The sequence below is a fragment of the Carcharhinus amblyrhynchos genome, chromosome 10 (genome assembly GCF_965287045.1).
Source record: "Carcharhinus amblyrhynchos chromosome 10, sCarAmb.v2.hapA, whole genome shotgun sequence".
In the NCBI taxonomy this organism is placed as follows: Eukaryota; Metazoa; Chordata; class Chondrichthyes; order Carcharhiniformes; family Carcharhinidae; genus Carcharhinus; species Carcharhinus amblyrhynchos.
Window position 1 is genome coordinate 93378035 of NC_137333.1, and position 15526 is coordinate 93393560.

General features: G+C 43.5%; 1 protein-coding gene across 1 annotated transcript in view; it reads right to left on the minus strand.

Moving 5' to 3' along the window:
• oca2 (oculocutaneous albinism II) overlaps positions 1–15526 on the minus strand; it is a 358743-nt gene that overhangs the window by 205630 nt on the left and 137587 nt on the right. Inside the window, exons 10-11 of the mRNA XM_080197616.1 lie at positions 13634–13699; positions 5259–5315 (exon numbers count right to left, since the gene is read on the minus strand). Coding sequence (XP_080053742.1) covers positions 5259–5315; positions 13634–13699 — 123 coding nt within the window. The remainder of the gene's footprint in view (positions 1–5258; positions 5316–13633; positions 13700–15526) is intronic.

The window sequence follows — 15526 nt, forward strand, 5'->3', positions numbered from 1 at the left end:
TCACTGTACCTGAACAGGTGCCGGAGAGTGGCGACTAGGGGATTTTCACAGTAACGCCATTACAGTATTAATGCAAGCCTACTTGTGACATTAATAAATCAACTCACGCATAAAAAAAGCTCTGGCCATGGTGTTGCCATGGAGAACACACCAGGGCCATGCTTCAACCAATGAGAATCGACTCGTCAACCTTTAAGAAACCATTTCTCGTGCAGCACAATTTATTGCTCCCCTTGAAATTTGGCATGCTTGCATTTATCCTGATGAGTGCAAGATGAAAAGCTTTGACAGTGCTTCTCTTTTTCTTTCAGCAGGACAGAGATTATATATATATGAGTTTTTCTGAAAGTATATACAGCTTGTATCAGAAAATCATAGAATCAAAATAATACAGCACAGAAGGAGGGCATTCAATCCATTGTGTTGGTACCAGAACTTTGAAAGAACCATTACTTTAGTCCCAGGCTGCTCCTCTTTCCCCATAGTCCAGAAAATGTCTTTTTCAAGTAAATATTTTATTCCTTTTTGAGGGTTACTATTGAATCTGCTTGCGCCATCCTTTCATACAGATCATAACAACACACTAAATAAATAAAAGAATCCTCTTCATTTCCCCTCTGATTCTCACTTCAATTATCTTAAATCTATTCCCTTTGGCACCTGACCCTGCCGATGGTGAAAACAGTTCCTCCTTATTTGTGCTACTAAAACCCTTCAAAGCTTTGAGCACCGACTGACTCAGATAGTTGAGCTTGATACTTTGTTAAGCTGTCAGCGCGGATCAAGGGCCACCGTACATGCAGAACACAAGATATCAATCTTTGTTCTCCCCGGAATAGAGACAGTAAATTGATCAATAGCCTGCTTGTCTATATATAAAGCCTTCTTTCAATCACAGATGTTCGGTTGCCATTCAATCTTTCAGAAGGAATCATGGGCAAGGTTCTAGTCTCAAGTGCAGTAGAGTGTGCAACATGGAATCATTGAATCTCTACAGTGCAGAGAGGCCATTCGGCCCATTGGCTCTGCACCAACGCTCTGACATAGTAACTTACCTAAGCACTCTCTCCCACCCTATCCCAGTAACCCCATACATTTCCCATGGCTAATCCATCTAATTTACACATCTTTGGACATTTGGCAGAGGGGACACTCATTTCATGTTCCCTTTATAATCAGGCAAAACTCTATTCTACATTCTCTTATCTTTGAGGGCGGCACGGTGACACAGTGGTTAGCACTGCTGCCTCACAGCGCCAGGGACCCCACGTTCCATTCCAGCTTCAGGTCATTGTCTGCGCGGAGTCTGTACATTCTCCCCATGTCTGTGTGGGTTTCCTCCGGGTACTCCGGTTTCCTCCCACAGACCAAAGATGTGCGGGTTAGGTGGATTGACCATGCTAAATTGCCCCTTAATGTCAGGGGGCTTAGTATGGTGAATAAGGGTTGTGGGAATAGGGCCTGGATGGGACTGTGGTTGGTGCAGACTCGATGGACTGAATGGCCTCCTTCTGCACTGTAGGGATTCAATGATTCAATGGAATCTATCATCGGTGGGACTTTACAGCCTTGCTCGACCTGAGACCAGAAAATCCCACCTGAGCTCAACGGACATTTCCAGTGTCTGCCCCTCACCCGTTCCGATTCCGTGATGGGCGGGTCGGTAGAATTCTAGCGCGTGAGTTTAGGTTCCACTTATAAACAAAACAAACCCTTTCAAAAATTTCACTACTTTTGCTTTCTCTCTCCAGCTTACTTAAGCTTCAGTTAATTTATTCTTCAGCGTAACTATCCACTTCAGTCATCAAAATGTTGGCTTCGAATGTACGCTTTAATTCAAGTTATGCTGTGCTGTCCTCAAGATAAGATTCTGGTTTCTTCATGGCCAACATCAATTTGAAAATATTTAGTCACCAGAGTCAAAAATTATAAATTCCTTATTGGTGAAAGGAAAATATTGCTGGAGGATCCTGAGAAAGCGGGATTCGGACCTTGATTTGGATGATCAGCCATGATTGTAATGAATGGCAGAGTGGGCTTGAAGGGCCAGATGGCCTCCTCCTCCTATCTTCTAAGTTTCTATGCTTCCGTGTTTCTATGAAAAGAAGGGACTTCTCAATCTCAATCCAAATTGAAATAACTCCTCTGAGGCTGGTGTCCCTTCACCAAACTTAAATTTATTTACATTGTCAGTAACACTCAGGTACTTCCTCGTACAGAGTATAAACCCAGAGTGCCAATAAACCTCCCACTCCACATTACATACAAAGGCAGGGCTCCCTGAATGGACAAACCATTATTGCCTTAATCAGGGAGCTCGTATTCTAAGAGGTCCACATTGGGGCCTTGTTAAAGTCATGACACAAATTGCGTTTACATCCATGGGATCTCACTCTCCTCATCTTTAAACATGGCCACCCCAGACTTTTATTTTGGCAAACCTCAGGATGGGGTTGAATTTCCTGTGGGTTCTTCCAGGACAGCCAGGTCCTAGCATCAGGACGCTCCAAATCTCGAGAGGCTTCAGAATGCAGTGGCACAGTGGCTAGCACTGCTGCCTCACAACACCAGGGACCCAAGTTTGAGTCCCACCGTGGGTCACTGTTTGTCTAGAGTCTGCACGTTCTCCCTGTGTGTGCGTGGGTTTCCTCCAGCGCTCCGGTTTTCTCCCGCAGTCTGAAAGACATGGTTAGGTTTATTGGCCATGCTAAAGCCTCCCTCAGTGCAGCCAAACAGGCGCCGGAGTGTGGCGACCAGCAGATTTTCACAGTAACTTCATTGTAGTGTAAATGTAAGCCTACTTGTGACTAATAACTAAACTTTAAATTAACTCTAAACACTTCTTTGGAGAAGGAACGACTGAGATTGGATCTGACTGAGGTATTCAAGATCCTTCAGGGCAGTGACAAGTTGAACTCTGGGTAGCAGTTTGTCACGTGGTTACAAGGAATAAGAGCTATTGGCTATTCGGCTCATAGGATGCTACCGGAACTTGCTGATTTGAGTTATAAGGAGAGCCTGGATAGACTGGGACTTTTTTCTCTGGAGTGTAGAAGGCTGAGGGGTGATCTTATAGAGGCCTATAAAATAATAAGGGGCATAGATCAGCTAGATAGTCAACATCTTTTCCCAAAGGTAGGGGAGTCTAAACTAGAGGACATAGGTTTAAGATGAGAGGGGAGAGATACAAAAGTGTCCAGAGGGGCAATTTGTTCACAGGTAAGTGTTTGGAACAAGCTGCCAGAGGTAGTTGTAGAGGTGGGTACAATGTTGTCTTTTAAAAAGCATTTAGACAGTTACACGGATAAGATGGGTATGGAGGGATATGGGCCAAATGCGGGCAATTGGAATAGGGGTTTAAATAAAGAGCTGCATGAACAAGTTGGGCCGAAGGGCCTTTTTCCATGCTGAAAACCTCTATGCGTCTATGAGGAGTTAAGTGGCCCCGGCAGAACCCCAAACTGACCATTAGGGCTTCAGCAGGAGGAAGAGGAAGAGAAGGGGGTCAAGGAAACCATGGACAGGCTGTTTATATGTCTTTCATCAGAGCCCGATTCCCCTGAAATGAAAAAAAACAAATCGCCATAGCGCCACATTTCTCTATTCTTCTATTCTTTCTGTTAGGGATCATCACAGCAATCCTTTGGCCAAGAATCTGGAAAAAAGACTGCAACACAACCACTCCAATCAAATTTTATGCAATGGCACTTCCAATAATACATACACCAGCAAGGTGGATAGTGGGTAATCTACGGATGTGGAATATCTACACTTCCAGAAGACATTTGACAAGGTGCCACATAAAAGACTGATCCAGAAGGTGAGATCACAGGGGATTGGGGGTAGAGTACTTGATTGGATGAGGATTGGCTGACTGACAGAACGCAGGTCGGGATCCATGGGTCCTTCTCTAGCTGACGAAATGTAACTAGTGAGGTTCCGCAGGGTCAGCCCTTGGACCCTAACTTTTCATTATCTATATAAATGATCTGCAAGCAAGAATAGAGTAGCAAACATAGCAAAATTTATGGATGATGCTAAAATAGGTGGGAAAGCAGACACTGAAGATGATGTAAAGATTCTACAGATCTATATAGGTAGGCTCAGAGAATGGGCCAAAATTTGGCAGATATAGTTTAATGTGGATAAGTGTGAGGTATCCATTTTGGCAAAATAAATTGAAAAGCAAATTATTACCTAAATGGAAAACAGATTCAAAATGTGTCGGGCAGAGGGATCTGGGTGCCTGTGTTCATGAATCGCAGAAAGTCCACAAGCAGGTGCAGCATGTAATAAAAAAGACAAATGAGAATGTTGGCAATTATTGCAAAGGGACTGGAGTATAAAAGTAGAGAAATGTTGTTGCAATTGTATAGGATGCTGGTGAGACCAAATCTAGAGTACTGTGTCCAGTTTTGGAATCCTTATTTAAGGAAGGATATGGTGGCACTGGAAGCAGCTCAGAGGAGGTTTACCGGATTGATTCCAGGGATGAAAGGGGTTGACATTTGAGGAGACATTAAACAATTTGGGCTTGTACTTACTGGAGTTTAGAAGAATGAGAGGGGACCTGATTGAGGTATATAAAATTTTTAAAGGGATTGATAGTGTAAATATAGACCAAATGTTTCCTCTTATGGGGCAATCTAGAATAAGAGGTCACAGGAACAGGTTGTGAAGTGGTCGAGTTAAAACTGAGATGTGGAGGAACCACTTCTCATAGAGGGTGGCAAATTTGTGGAACTCGCTGCCCCATAGCATGGTGGAGTCAGAATCATTGAATGGTTTCAATGAGGAGACGGATATATTTCTAACAAAAAAAGGGAAAGAGGGATAAGGGGAAAAGGTGGGGAGGTAGATTTGAGACCAGGGAGTGATCAGCCATGATCTGATTGAATGGCGGAGCAGGCTCAAAGGGCTGAATTTGCCTAATACTGCCCCTAATTCCTATGTTTGTGTGTGCCTAAAACTGAACTCGGTAAGTCAGTAACATCACAAAGTCAGAAGTGCGGACGTGCATTAAAGATTTCACAATGTTCTGCACCAATTGCAAGTCCTCAGATACTGAAGCAGGCCATTTCCAAAGGCTCCTAGTCGTCCCTGGTGGACAGATTAAAGGTGAATCAGAGGCAGAACATTTTAACATCACACCCAACACACAGTGGGACACTCCAGCTAACAAATAAGTCAGAGGGCACCAGGATAATTGCTTGGCTCCTTGTATCAGAGCGGAGGAAAATAAAATTTGTTGCACTCACCTTGACAGCACAGTAATCGAAAAAGCCAGTTTCTGAAAATATTGCCACCAAAATCATCTTTAAAAAAAAATAAATGGCACAATGAGTGAAAGAACATTGGCTTCATCGTTTGACTTTCTGCGTTATATTTTTACTCACATTTCTTACAGTTTTTCTTTGAAGTGATTTTACCCCAACTCATGAAGCGCTAACCAGCAGATACTGATACAGCAAAAACATTCAGACAGGAAATGCTTTTCAATACACCACGCTATGAACTGTAGTCTCATCTGTCCGATTTTATTAACTAATAATAGTTCATACGTCGTGTTTGAATCAGATGGGGCGAAGTGACCTGCACGGCATTCCATCTTGATATGAGATCCAGAAATCACACTATTCTCGCCGCACAGATATGAAATTACTTTGGCCAGAGTTGGTCACTTTTGCCCTCGCCAGCCAGCTTTCTATTAGAAGGAGTGGATGCAAAATCTAGGACTGCTGAGAGAGGAAGGTGAAAAATCTTTTCAGTTTTAAAGGCAATGTTTAAAGGCCTTGGGTTGAATATGTGGAAGGGGGTATCAGAGGTGAGGGGGAGCCCATCTCCATAGCAGTAGGTGGGGGGGGGGGGAGGGTGGGGCAGCCATTTTGCTGCATCCTGTGTACCCACGCATCCGGGCCCTCTGAGCCGAGTATCGGCTTTCGGGTGAGGATAGACCCTGGTCCCTCCCCCTACTGGTGGGAAACAGATTGAGTTTTTTTTATTGTAAAGAGTGTCATAAGATTGGACGTGACCGCAAAAAAATAACAGATCTGAAATTCTCCCGTTTTCACCCTCTTTTGGGACTTTGAATGTTTTTGGTAAGATCACTCAAAATGTTTAAAATTATATATGAAGTAACTTCATCCAAAGGCAGTATCATTATTTGATTTGAGTTAGAGTCAAAGAGTCATAGAGGTTTGCAGCATGGAAACAGGCCCTTCACCCAATTTGTCCATGCTGCCCTTTTTTCAAACCCCTAAGATAATCCCAATTTGGCCCATATCCCTCTATACCCATCTTATCCATGTAATTATCGAAATGCTTCTTAAAGGACAAAATTGAACCGGCCTCTACCACTGCCTCTTGCAGCTTGTTCTAGACACACAACATCCTTTGTGTGAAATAATTGTCCCTCTAGACACTTTTGTATCTCTCCCCTCTCACCGTAAACCTGTGTCCTCTAGTTTTAGACTCCCCTATCTTTGGGAAAAGAGATTGACTATCTAACTGATAGGTCTCTATAAGATCACCCCTCAACCTCCTACACTCCAGAGAAATAAGTCCCAGTCTAACCAACCTCTCCTTATAACTCAAACCATCAAGTCCTGGTAGCATCCCAGTAAATCTTTTCTGCACTCTTTCTAGTTTAATAATATCCTTTCTATAATAGGGTGACCAGAACTGCACACAATATTCCAAACGTGGCCTTAGCAATGTCTTGTACAACTTCAGTAAGATGTCCCAACTCCTGTATTCAATGTTCTGACCGATGAAACCAAGCAAGCATTTGACTTATTGTTGTCACATGCATTAACATACAGTGAAAAGTATTGTTTCTTGCACACTATACAAACAAAGCATACCATTCATAGAGAAGAAAAGGAGACAGTGCAGAATGTCGTCTCCTTTTCATAGCTGGGGGTAAGGAAAGATCAACTCAATGCAAGGTAAGTCCATTCAGAAGTCTGATGGCAGCAGGAAGAAACTGTTCTTGAATCGGTTGGTATGTGGCCTTTGATTCTTTTTCCTGATGGAAGAAGATGGAAGAGAGAATGTCCGGGATGCGTGGGGTCCTTAATTATGTGAGCTGCTTTTCTGAGACAGTGGGAAGTGTAGAGAGAGTCAGTGGATAGGAGGCTGGCTTGCATGATGGATTGGGTTACATTCATGATCTTTTGTAGTTTCTTGCGGTCTTGGTCAGAGCAGGAGCCATATCAAGCTGTGATACAACCAGAAAGAATGCTTTCTACGGTGCATCTGTAAAAGTTGGTGAGAGTCGTAGCAGAGATGCCAAATTTCCTTAGTCTTCTGAGAAAGTAGAGGCATTGATGGACTTTATTAACTATAGTGTTGGCATAGGGGGACCAGGACAGGTCATTGGTGATCTGGGCACCTAAAAACATGAAGCTCTTGATCCTTTCTACTTCATCCCGTTGATGTAGACAAGGGCACGTTCTCCTTTGCGCTTCCTGAAGTTGATGATAATCTCCTTCGTTTTGGTGACACTGAGGGACATTGTTGCCGCACCAGTTCACCAGATTCTCTATCTCATTCCTGTACTCTGTCTTGCCATTGTTTGAGATCTAACCCACTACGGTAGTGTTATCAGCAAACTTATAAATTGAATTGGAGGAGAATTTGGCCAGACATTGGTGTACAAGGAGTGTAGTAGGGGGCTGAGAACACAACCTTATGGGGCACCGGTGTTGAGGATGACCATGGAGGAGATGTTGTTACCTAACCTTACTGATTGTGGTCTGTGAGTTAAGAAGTTCAGGATCGCAGTGGGAAGAACCAAGGCCAAGGCCATGGAGTTAACCTCTAGGTTATGTTTAACCTTCCTTTTTCCCTTACATATTTAGGCTCCCCATGTTAGCATCAGCTATGGTTAACTTATCATAGGCAGTCCCACCTCTCAGTCAGAAAAGTCATAGGCTCAAGACCCATGCCTGAGGCTTTAGTGCATTATTGAGGGGTGGCTGCTTTGTTGGAAAAATGAGGCGTTAAATCTCAGTTTCAAATGTACTAAACAACAAGGTTGAACAAAATAAATCATTTTATTAAGAGCTCCCATCTCACTGAGGAGGTTTCATAACACACTTCCAACAACCTGCTCTGAAAACTCTGATCACATTAACGTAGCTGAGACCATTCACAGCATTCTGAAATAATCAACAACATTCTAAATAACACATTCTAAAAAAAAGCCAATTTGCCCGAAGTCCCAGTGCTAATGGATCCTTTAAAGAAAACAGCCTCTAGATCCAGATTGTTAGCAAATATTAATCAGTTCTCCTTTGACCATACACTACTGTAAACTAAGCTTCATTGAAATCTGCCCATTAGTTTTTGATGTACAGTCAACCTAACGTTCGGTGAGGGAGATAAAATGGCATAGTGCTTTTCTGTCAGTACCTGTACTAAATGAGAATTACCATAATAAAAAGAAATAGGATTTTGCTGGTTTGTTTTGTTTTTATTTTGTCTCTGCTGTGTCAAAATCTCACCACAAGTGAGACCTGGTGAAAGTATTTATTTACAATGCATGTGGTGTGGAGCCAGACATCTCAGGATGGTCCCGATAACTATCTCTAATGTGCGCTATTTGGCTTTCATCATCAGTAATGGGTTGCAATTGGACTGAGTCTGGCGTGTATCACCACTTTCAAGTCACACAGTGGGAGAATCAGAGGTAAAATCATTTTCTGAAGCCAAACCAACAAGTGATCACGCACAGAAAAAAACAAAGAGAGAGTTCGGTAGATTGTGGCACAGCGGTTAGCACGGCTGCCTCACAGCGCCAGAGACTCGGGTTCGATTCCCGGCTTGGGTCACTGTCTGTGCAGAGACTGCACATTCTCCCCGTGTCTGCGTGGGTTTCCTCTGGGTGCTCTGGTTTCCTTCCCCAGTCTGAAAGACATGCTGGTTAGGTGCATTGGCCATGCTAAATTCTCCCTCAGTGTACCCAAACAGGTGCCAGAGTGTGGCGACTTGGGGATTTTCATGGTAACTTCATTGCAGTGTTAATTTAGCCATGATGTGGAAATATTGGCATTGGACTGGGGTGGGCACAGTAAGAGATCTCATAACACCAGGTTAAAGACTTCTTACAGTGTTAACGTAAGCCTACGTGTGACACTAAGAAATAAAAACTTGAAAAATGCTATTAAGGGTTATGGAAACAAGGGGGAGGGGGCTAGAGTTAAGAAGTGGATCAGCCATCATCTAATGGAAGGTTTGAGGGGCTGAATGGTCTTCTACTCATGTTCCTATTTTTCTTTGGCAACAAAGAATGGGATCACTGATGGCGGGCATGCAGGTTTCACAGTGAGGCACCTTCATCTCAACTTGCAACAATGCTGGAATAATGAGATCCACCTCTGAAAACATTGTTTGGAAATTACTACTGTAAATATCCAGGAAGTGCTAATAGGGTGAGGATAGTATTCGCACAAGAATCATTTTGAATGTCAGCATAATTAATGGTATGATTTCCTATATTGTTCCAATTAAGCTAATGGTGTTTAAAACAACAAATAATCCATTAATAAGACAGCTCGCTGCAGCTTTGTAAACAGAATGGGTAATTTGATTGTGGCATTCTCTTTATACATATTGGTCCAGATATCCAGGTTGTAATGATGGTAAAACTATCAATGCTCACTAACGCTACCGACTGCAAAATTGACAGCAACTTCTGACATCTGCAAATGTGCAGTTAGACTTGGAAACCCAGATGTTTCAATGATTCGGTGGTTAGCACTGTGCCTCACAGCGCCAGGGACACAGGTTCAATTCTGGCCTCGGGTCACTGCCTTTGTGGAGTCTTCACTTTCTCTCTGTATCTGCGTGGGTTCCCTCCGGGTGTTCCGGTTTCCTCCCACAGTCCAAAGATGTGCGGGTTAGGTTGATCGGTCATGAAAAATTGCCCCTTAGTGTCAGGGGATTAGAAGAGTAATTATGTGGGGTTGCGAGAGTAGGAGCTGGGTGGGATTGTGATCGGTGCAGACTCCTTCTGCACTGTAGGGATTCTATAATTCTCAGGGCCTAAACAGGGAGCGTTGTTGAACTTCTTGCGTATAGGGCATTGGTGAGGCCGCAGCTGGAGTACTGTATGCAGTTTTGGGCGCCGTACTTAAGCAAGGATATTTTAGCCTTGGAGGGAGTGCAGTGGAGGTTTACTAGGCTGATGCCGGAGTTGAGAGGGTTGAGCTATGAGGAGAGGCTGAATAAACTAGGCTTGTACTCGTTAGAGTTTAGAAGAATGAGGGGAGATCTCATTGAGACGTATAAGATGATGAATGGGATGGATAGGACAGAGGTGGAGAGACTCTTCCCACTCAGAAAGGATAGTAGGACTAGGAGGCATAGCCTCAAGATAAAGGGGGGGTGGTTTAGAACAGAGTTGAGGAGGAACTTCTTCACTCAAAGGGTGGTGAATCTCTGGAATTCTCTGCCCGTTGAAGTGGTGGAGGCTGCCTCGCTAAATATTTTTAAGACGCGGGTTGATGGGTTTTTGATGAGAGAGGGGATTAAGGGTTATGGGGAGAGGGCGGGAATGTGGAACTGAGCCACGACAGATCAGCCATGATCTTGTTGAGTGGCGGGGCAGGCTCGGGGGGCTAGTTGGCCTACTCCTGCTCCTATTTCTTATGTTCTTAAATCGATTAGAAATCACTGAATTGATGTGAACTTTGACTTTTATAATACTAATCACGAGCAAAATTCTCAAAAAAATTACGCCCATTGAATTGTTTTTCTACGAATCTATTGTCAGGCTAATATTCTAGGGACCCGAGTTCAAATCCCGCCATGGCACGTGTGAAATTTGAATTCAATAAAAAAGCCTGGAATTAAGAATTCACTCATGACAATGAAACCATTGTTGATTGTCAGATAAACCATCTGGTTCACCAGAGCCCTTTAAGGAAGGAAATCTGTCAATTTTACCTGGTCTGGCCTACATGTGACTCCAGAGCCACAGCAATGTGGTTGAACCTCAACTGCCCTTGGGCTATTAGGGATGGGCAATAAATGCTGGCCCAGCCAGTGACGCCCATGTCCCAAGAATGAATAAAAAAAAAACACACTGTCCCTGAAAAAATAATTTAACACTTGTGGAATGTCAAATTTTTCCATTACGATATAAAACCTCAAGATTTTAAAATAATTAAAAATATTTTTTAAAACTCGCTGATCGTGTTTCAGCTCTTGTGCTTATCCCCAGGCGTAACAACCAGTTTTTAACTCACTGCCTGCACAACTCGTTGCTTGGTCGTACAGAACCTAAGTATTGCTGAAAAGATTCATGTGCTGTCAAAACTTTGCATCTTGCACTCATCAGGTCAGAATGGCAAGAATACCAATGAACATATACAGCAAGGTCCCTCTGCTCCTGCTTGCCTTTTGGAAGTGAGTTCTTTATTTTGTATTATCTGTCCATGTTCTTCATACCAAAATGGTCCTCTCATTCCAACTTGACTATGTCCTTTTGTAGTTCTACACTGTCCTTCTCACAGTTCACAATGCTTCCAAGTTTTGTATCACCTATAAAGTTTAAAATTGTGCCCTGTGCATCAAAATCTAGGTCATTACAATGAATCAAGAAGAGCAACAGTCTCACGCTTAAACTGAATGTGGAATTCTATCAAATAATGGTCACTGCTACCTAAGGGCAACTTTACTCTGAGATCATTAATTAATCCTGCCTCATTGTACATTACCAGGCGTAGAGCTGTCTACACCAAATCTCTGATAGAGTGTCTTACCCAGGCCCCCTCACCTGCCCCATCCCCATAACTCCACACATTTCCCATGGCTAATCCACTTAACCTATACATCTTGGGACATTGAGTGAGAATTTGGCATGGCCAATCCACTTGACCTGCAAATCTTGGAACACTAAGGCAATTTAGCATGGCCAATCCACCTAAACAACATATTTTGGACTGTGGGAGAAAATTAGAGCACCCAGAGGAAACTCACACTGACACAGGGAGAATGGCAAACTCCACACAGAGAGTAGCCCAAGGCTAGAATCAAACCCTGGGTTCTGGCACTGTGGCAGCAGTGCTAACCATGGTGCCACCATGCTGCCCTAAGAGGACTGAAACTAAAACCAGTGCTCTATAAAAGAAGAACAAAGAAAATTACAGCAAAGGAGCAGGCCCTTCAGCCCTTCAAGCCTAAACCGACCATTCTACCTGTCTGAACTAAAACCCCCTACCTTCCAGAGATCATATCCCTCAGTACCAAATCCTATTCATGTATTGTTAAGACATACCTTAGGCCTCCACTTGCAAAGAGTTTTCAGGAAGTCACTAGGCAAAATTTTCAATTCTGGACACTAAAGTCCAGTGTTAGGCAGGAAAGTCAGAGTGATTCCTCATTGGCTGGCAATGTGGACTCACTTTCTAGTTCATTTATTATGCACCCATGAGGAATTCCAAACTTGCTTCTACGCAGGTCTCTGTCCCGTCCATAACTGAGCCACGTCTCAGCTCACATGTATCTTTACAGCATAATACGGGCAGTACTGTTTCCCAGTCCCAGTCCATGCTAGTTTCCCTTATTCTGCAGACTATAATGGCAGAGTGTAATGTGATTGAGTTGAGATTGAGTAGAGGCAAGGTTAATGAAGTAACAGGTGACCAAATCTAAGGAACCACTGTATCAGGGTTTGAAATCGCCCTCATGTTCATTGACCTACCACAGCGCCCAACCTGGCAACGCCTCAGTTTTAAGATTCTGCTCTTTGAGTTCAAATTCCTACATGCTCAAATGAAACTCCCATTATCGCGGTAGGATCACTACAGTACAAAAGGAGGCTATTCAGCCCATCAAGTCCGTACCAACCATAATCCCACCCAGGACCTATTCCCATAACTCCACATATTTACTCTGCTAAGCCCCGAGACACTAGGGTCAATTTAGCTTGGCCAATCACACTAACCCACACATTTTTGGACTGTGGGAGGAAACCGGAGCACCCAGAGGAAACCCACACAGACATGGGGAGAATGTGCAAACTCCACACAGACAGTGACCGAGGCCAGAAATGAACCGGGGTCTCTGGCACTGTGAGGCAGCAGTGTTAACCATTGTCCCACCATGCCATCCAACTGTGCCAACATGCTGTTCACTACTAACACTCAGTATTAGCATATAATTAAACTTAATTATCATACAACAGACACAAGGCCCTTTGTAATCCACAGGGAAGGGCAAACATGAATTGCCTTGGAGAACTGCTATTTCACAAGATAGTCACAATGACCTTCAGACTTTGAAGAGTTGCGCTCGAGACCTTTGGGTGACTTTTGCACGTTCCCATATGTCAAGCATACATTTTGCAACACCTAAGAACCCACATCTTACTACCAAGGGAGTGAAACACATGGAACGTGTAGACTCTGGGCTCGCTCAGCCAATGCAAATCAATTTATTTTTGTCAGGAATATTTTGTGCAGATGCTGGAACGTGTCGATAAACCAACAGATGGTGAGATTGAAAAATTAAATCCTGCTCCACAGTTAAACTGCTTGAATGAGATGTATTTCTTCGAGGGAAAAAAAGAAACAAGAACATTGCATGCATGAATAAAACAATTCCAGCTCCAAAGAATTTTAATTACCATTCCAAATAATAACGCCAATGTTTCGTAGTCAATCCACTCCACAACTGTGACCATGCTTGGTCTCTGCAATCAAAAGGATAAAATTCACTGTTAACCTCACAGATCTACTTAGCAACTCATCCACTGTAGCACAAGCTCCACCTCCTTCTCCATTCATATTCTCCTCAGGTGCAATTCAACTTTCCCATTTTTTTTCATCACAAAAGACCAGAAACAAAGCTGTAATTTGCCAATGCTAGTTCAAACGTGTCAAATAAATTATTCATGGAATGTTACTTAATGGCTCTGTTAATGTTAAAAAGTGGTTAATGTTAAAAAGTGACAAGGTGGGCATTCCGACAGAAACGAGGAGGTGACGGCCTCGTAATATTATTGTTAGACTATTAATCCAGAAGCTCAGGTCAAGTTCTGGGGGCCCAAGTTCAAATCCCACCACAGCAGATGGTGGAATTTGAATTCAATAAAATAAATCTGGACTTAAGCATCTACTGACGACCATGAAACTATTTTCAATTGTCGGAAAAACACATCTGGTTCATTAATGTCCATTAGGGAAGGAAATCTGCTGTCCTTACCTGGTCTGGGCTCCGTGTGACTCTCAACTGTCCTCCAAGGGCAACGAGGGATGGGCAATAAATGCTGGTCAGCCAGCCATGCTCAAGTCCCATGAATGAATAAAGGAAATGAAATCCTTCAATGTATAGACAGGGTTGAGTTCTCACCTTTATGTTAATGAATCACCGAGCTGAATCATGCGCACCTTGGCCAGCAGGTTATAGGCAAGGGGTGATCGTAAGATTTCTCATTCAGCCTTCCCATCAGATTGCTGTTCTCTTCAACCTCTCTGCAATTTTACCCTAGGACTGGGGAGATTTAAGCTAGCACCCCACCCCCACTCTTGCCCCAATTGAAATCAGTAAAGTGGCCAATTAAGAGCTACTTAAAGGCCATTTTACCCAGCCTGAGTTTTCAGGCTGAGGGAGAAGTTCGAGGATAGGGGAATATCCCAAAAGGTTACCTGGTTCAGGCCTTGGACGGGTGGGGTGCAACCCCCTCAACAGCCTTCTTTCAACATTGGGTGGCCCCAACCCCAAGGGTGGTCCCTCCTCCCAACAACCCCAGCCTCCCCATCAACACTCCCACCACCCTCTGCTCACCACCACATTCCCCCACCCTCACCAAATCCTCTCCAGGGTCTCAACTTGCCTTCCCAACTTGAGAGCCCCACACTTAACAGGTCCCGGATTCCTGGGACTTAGGCTCTGGGGGCTGCATGCAATCCCAGTCCTGTCCACTGCAGCGATTGGCGCTGCTGCAACCAGAGAGCTGCCGGCAACTTTCTGAGTTGGGACATTTTCCTGAGCGAAGGGGCGCTTGCTTAAAGTTTATCACTCATCAATTAATTTTTCTTGAGCCCATTCACCATTTATTTCCCACACGCCCAGTTTGGGACACAATTGTTCAGCCCCTCTCTATGTATCACAGCCATATGAAGACAACAGGGTGAAATAGTTTGGAAGAACTATTGAAGAGTCCAGAAGTCCAAGCAATTCGATCTTTATTGTTTAATCAATTGGATTCCCTGATCTACATCTCTCATTTACCTACATCATTCACACTCTTGCTCTAACTAGAGATCCATGTGTTTACTCCATTAGCAACTGAAATGGGCTTGGAAGAGATCAAACACAGACTTGACTAATCAAAAGATCATTTGTCTTGGAGAAGCTGCCCAGGAGATTTACTTGGATTGTAGCAATATTATAGTAAAGCTTTTAAACTTTATTTATTAGTGTCCCAAGTAGGCTTACATTAACAGTGCAATGAAGTTCCTGTGAAAATCCCCCCATCTCCAGCTGCTGTTCGGGTACACTGAGGGAGAATTTAGTA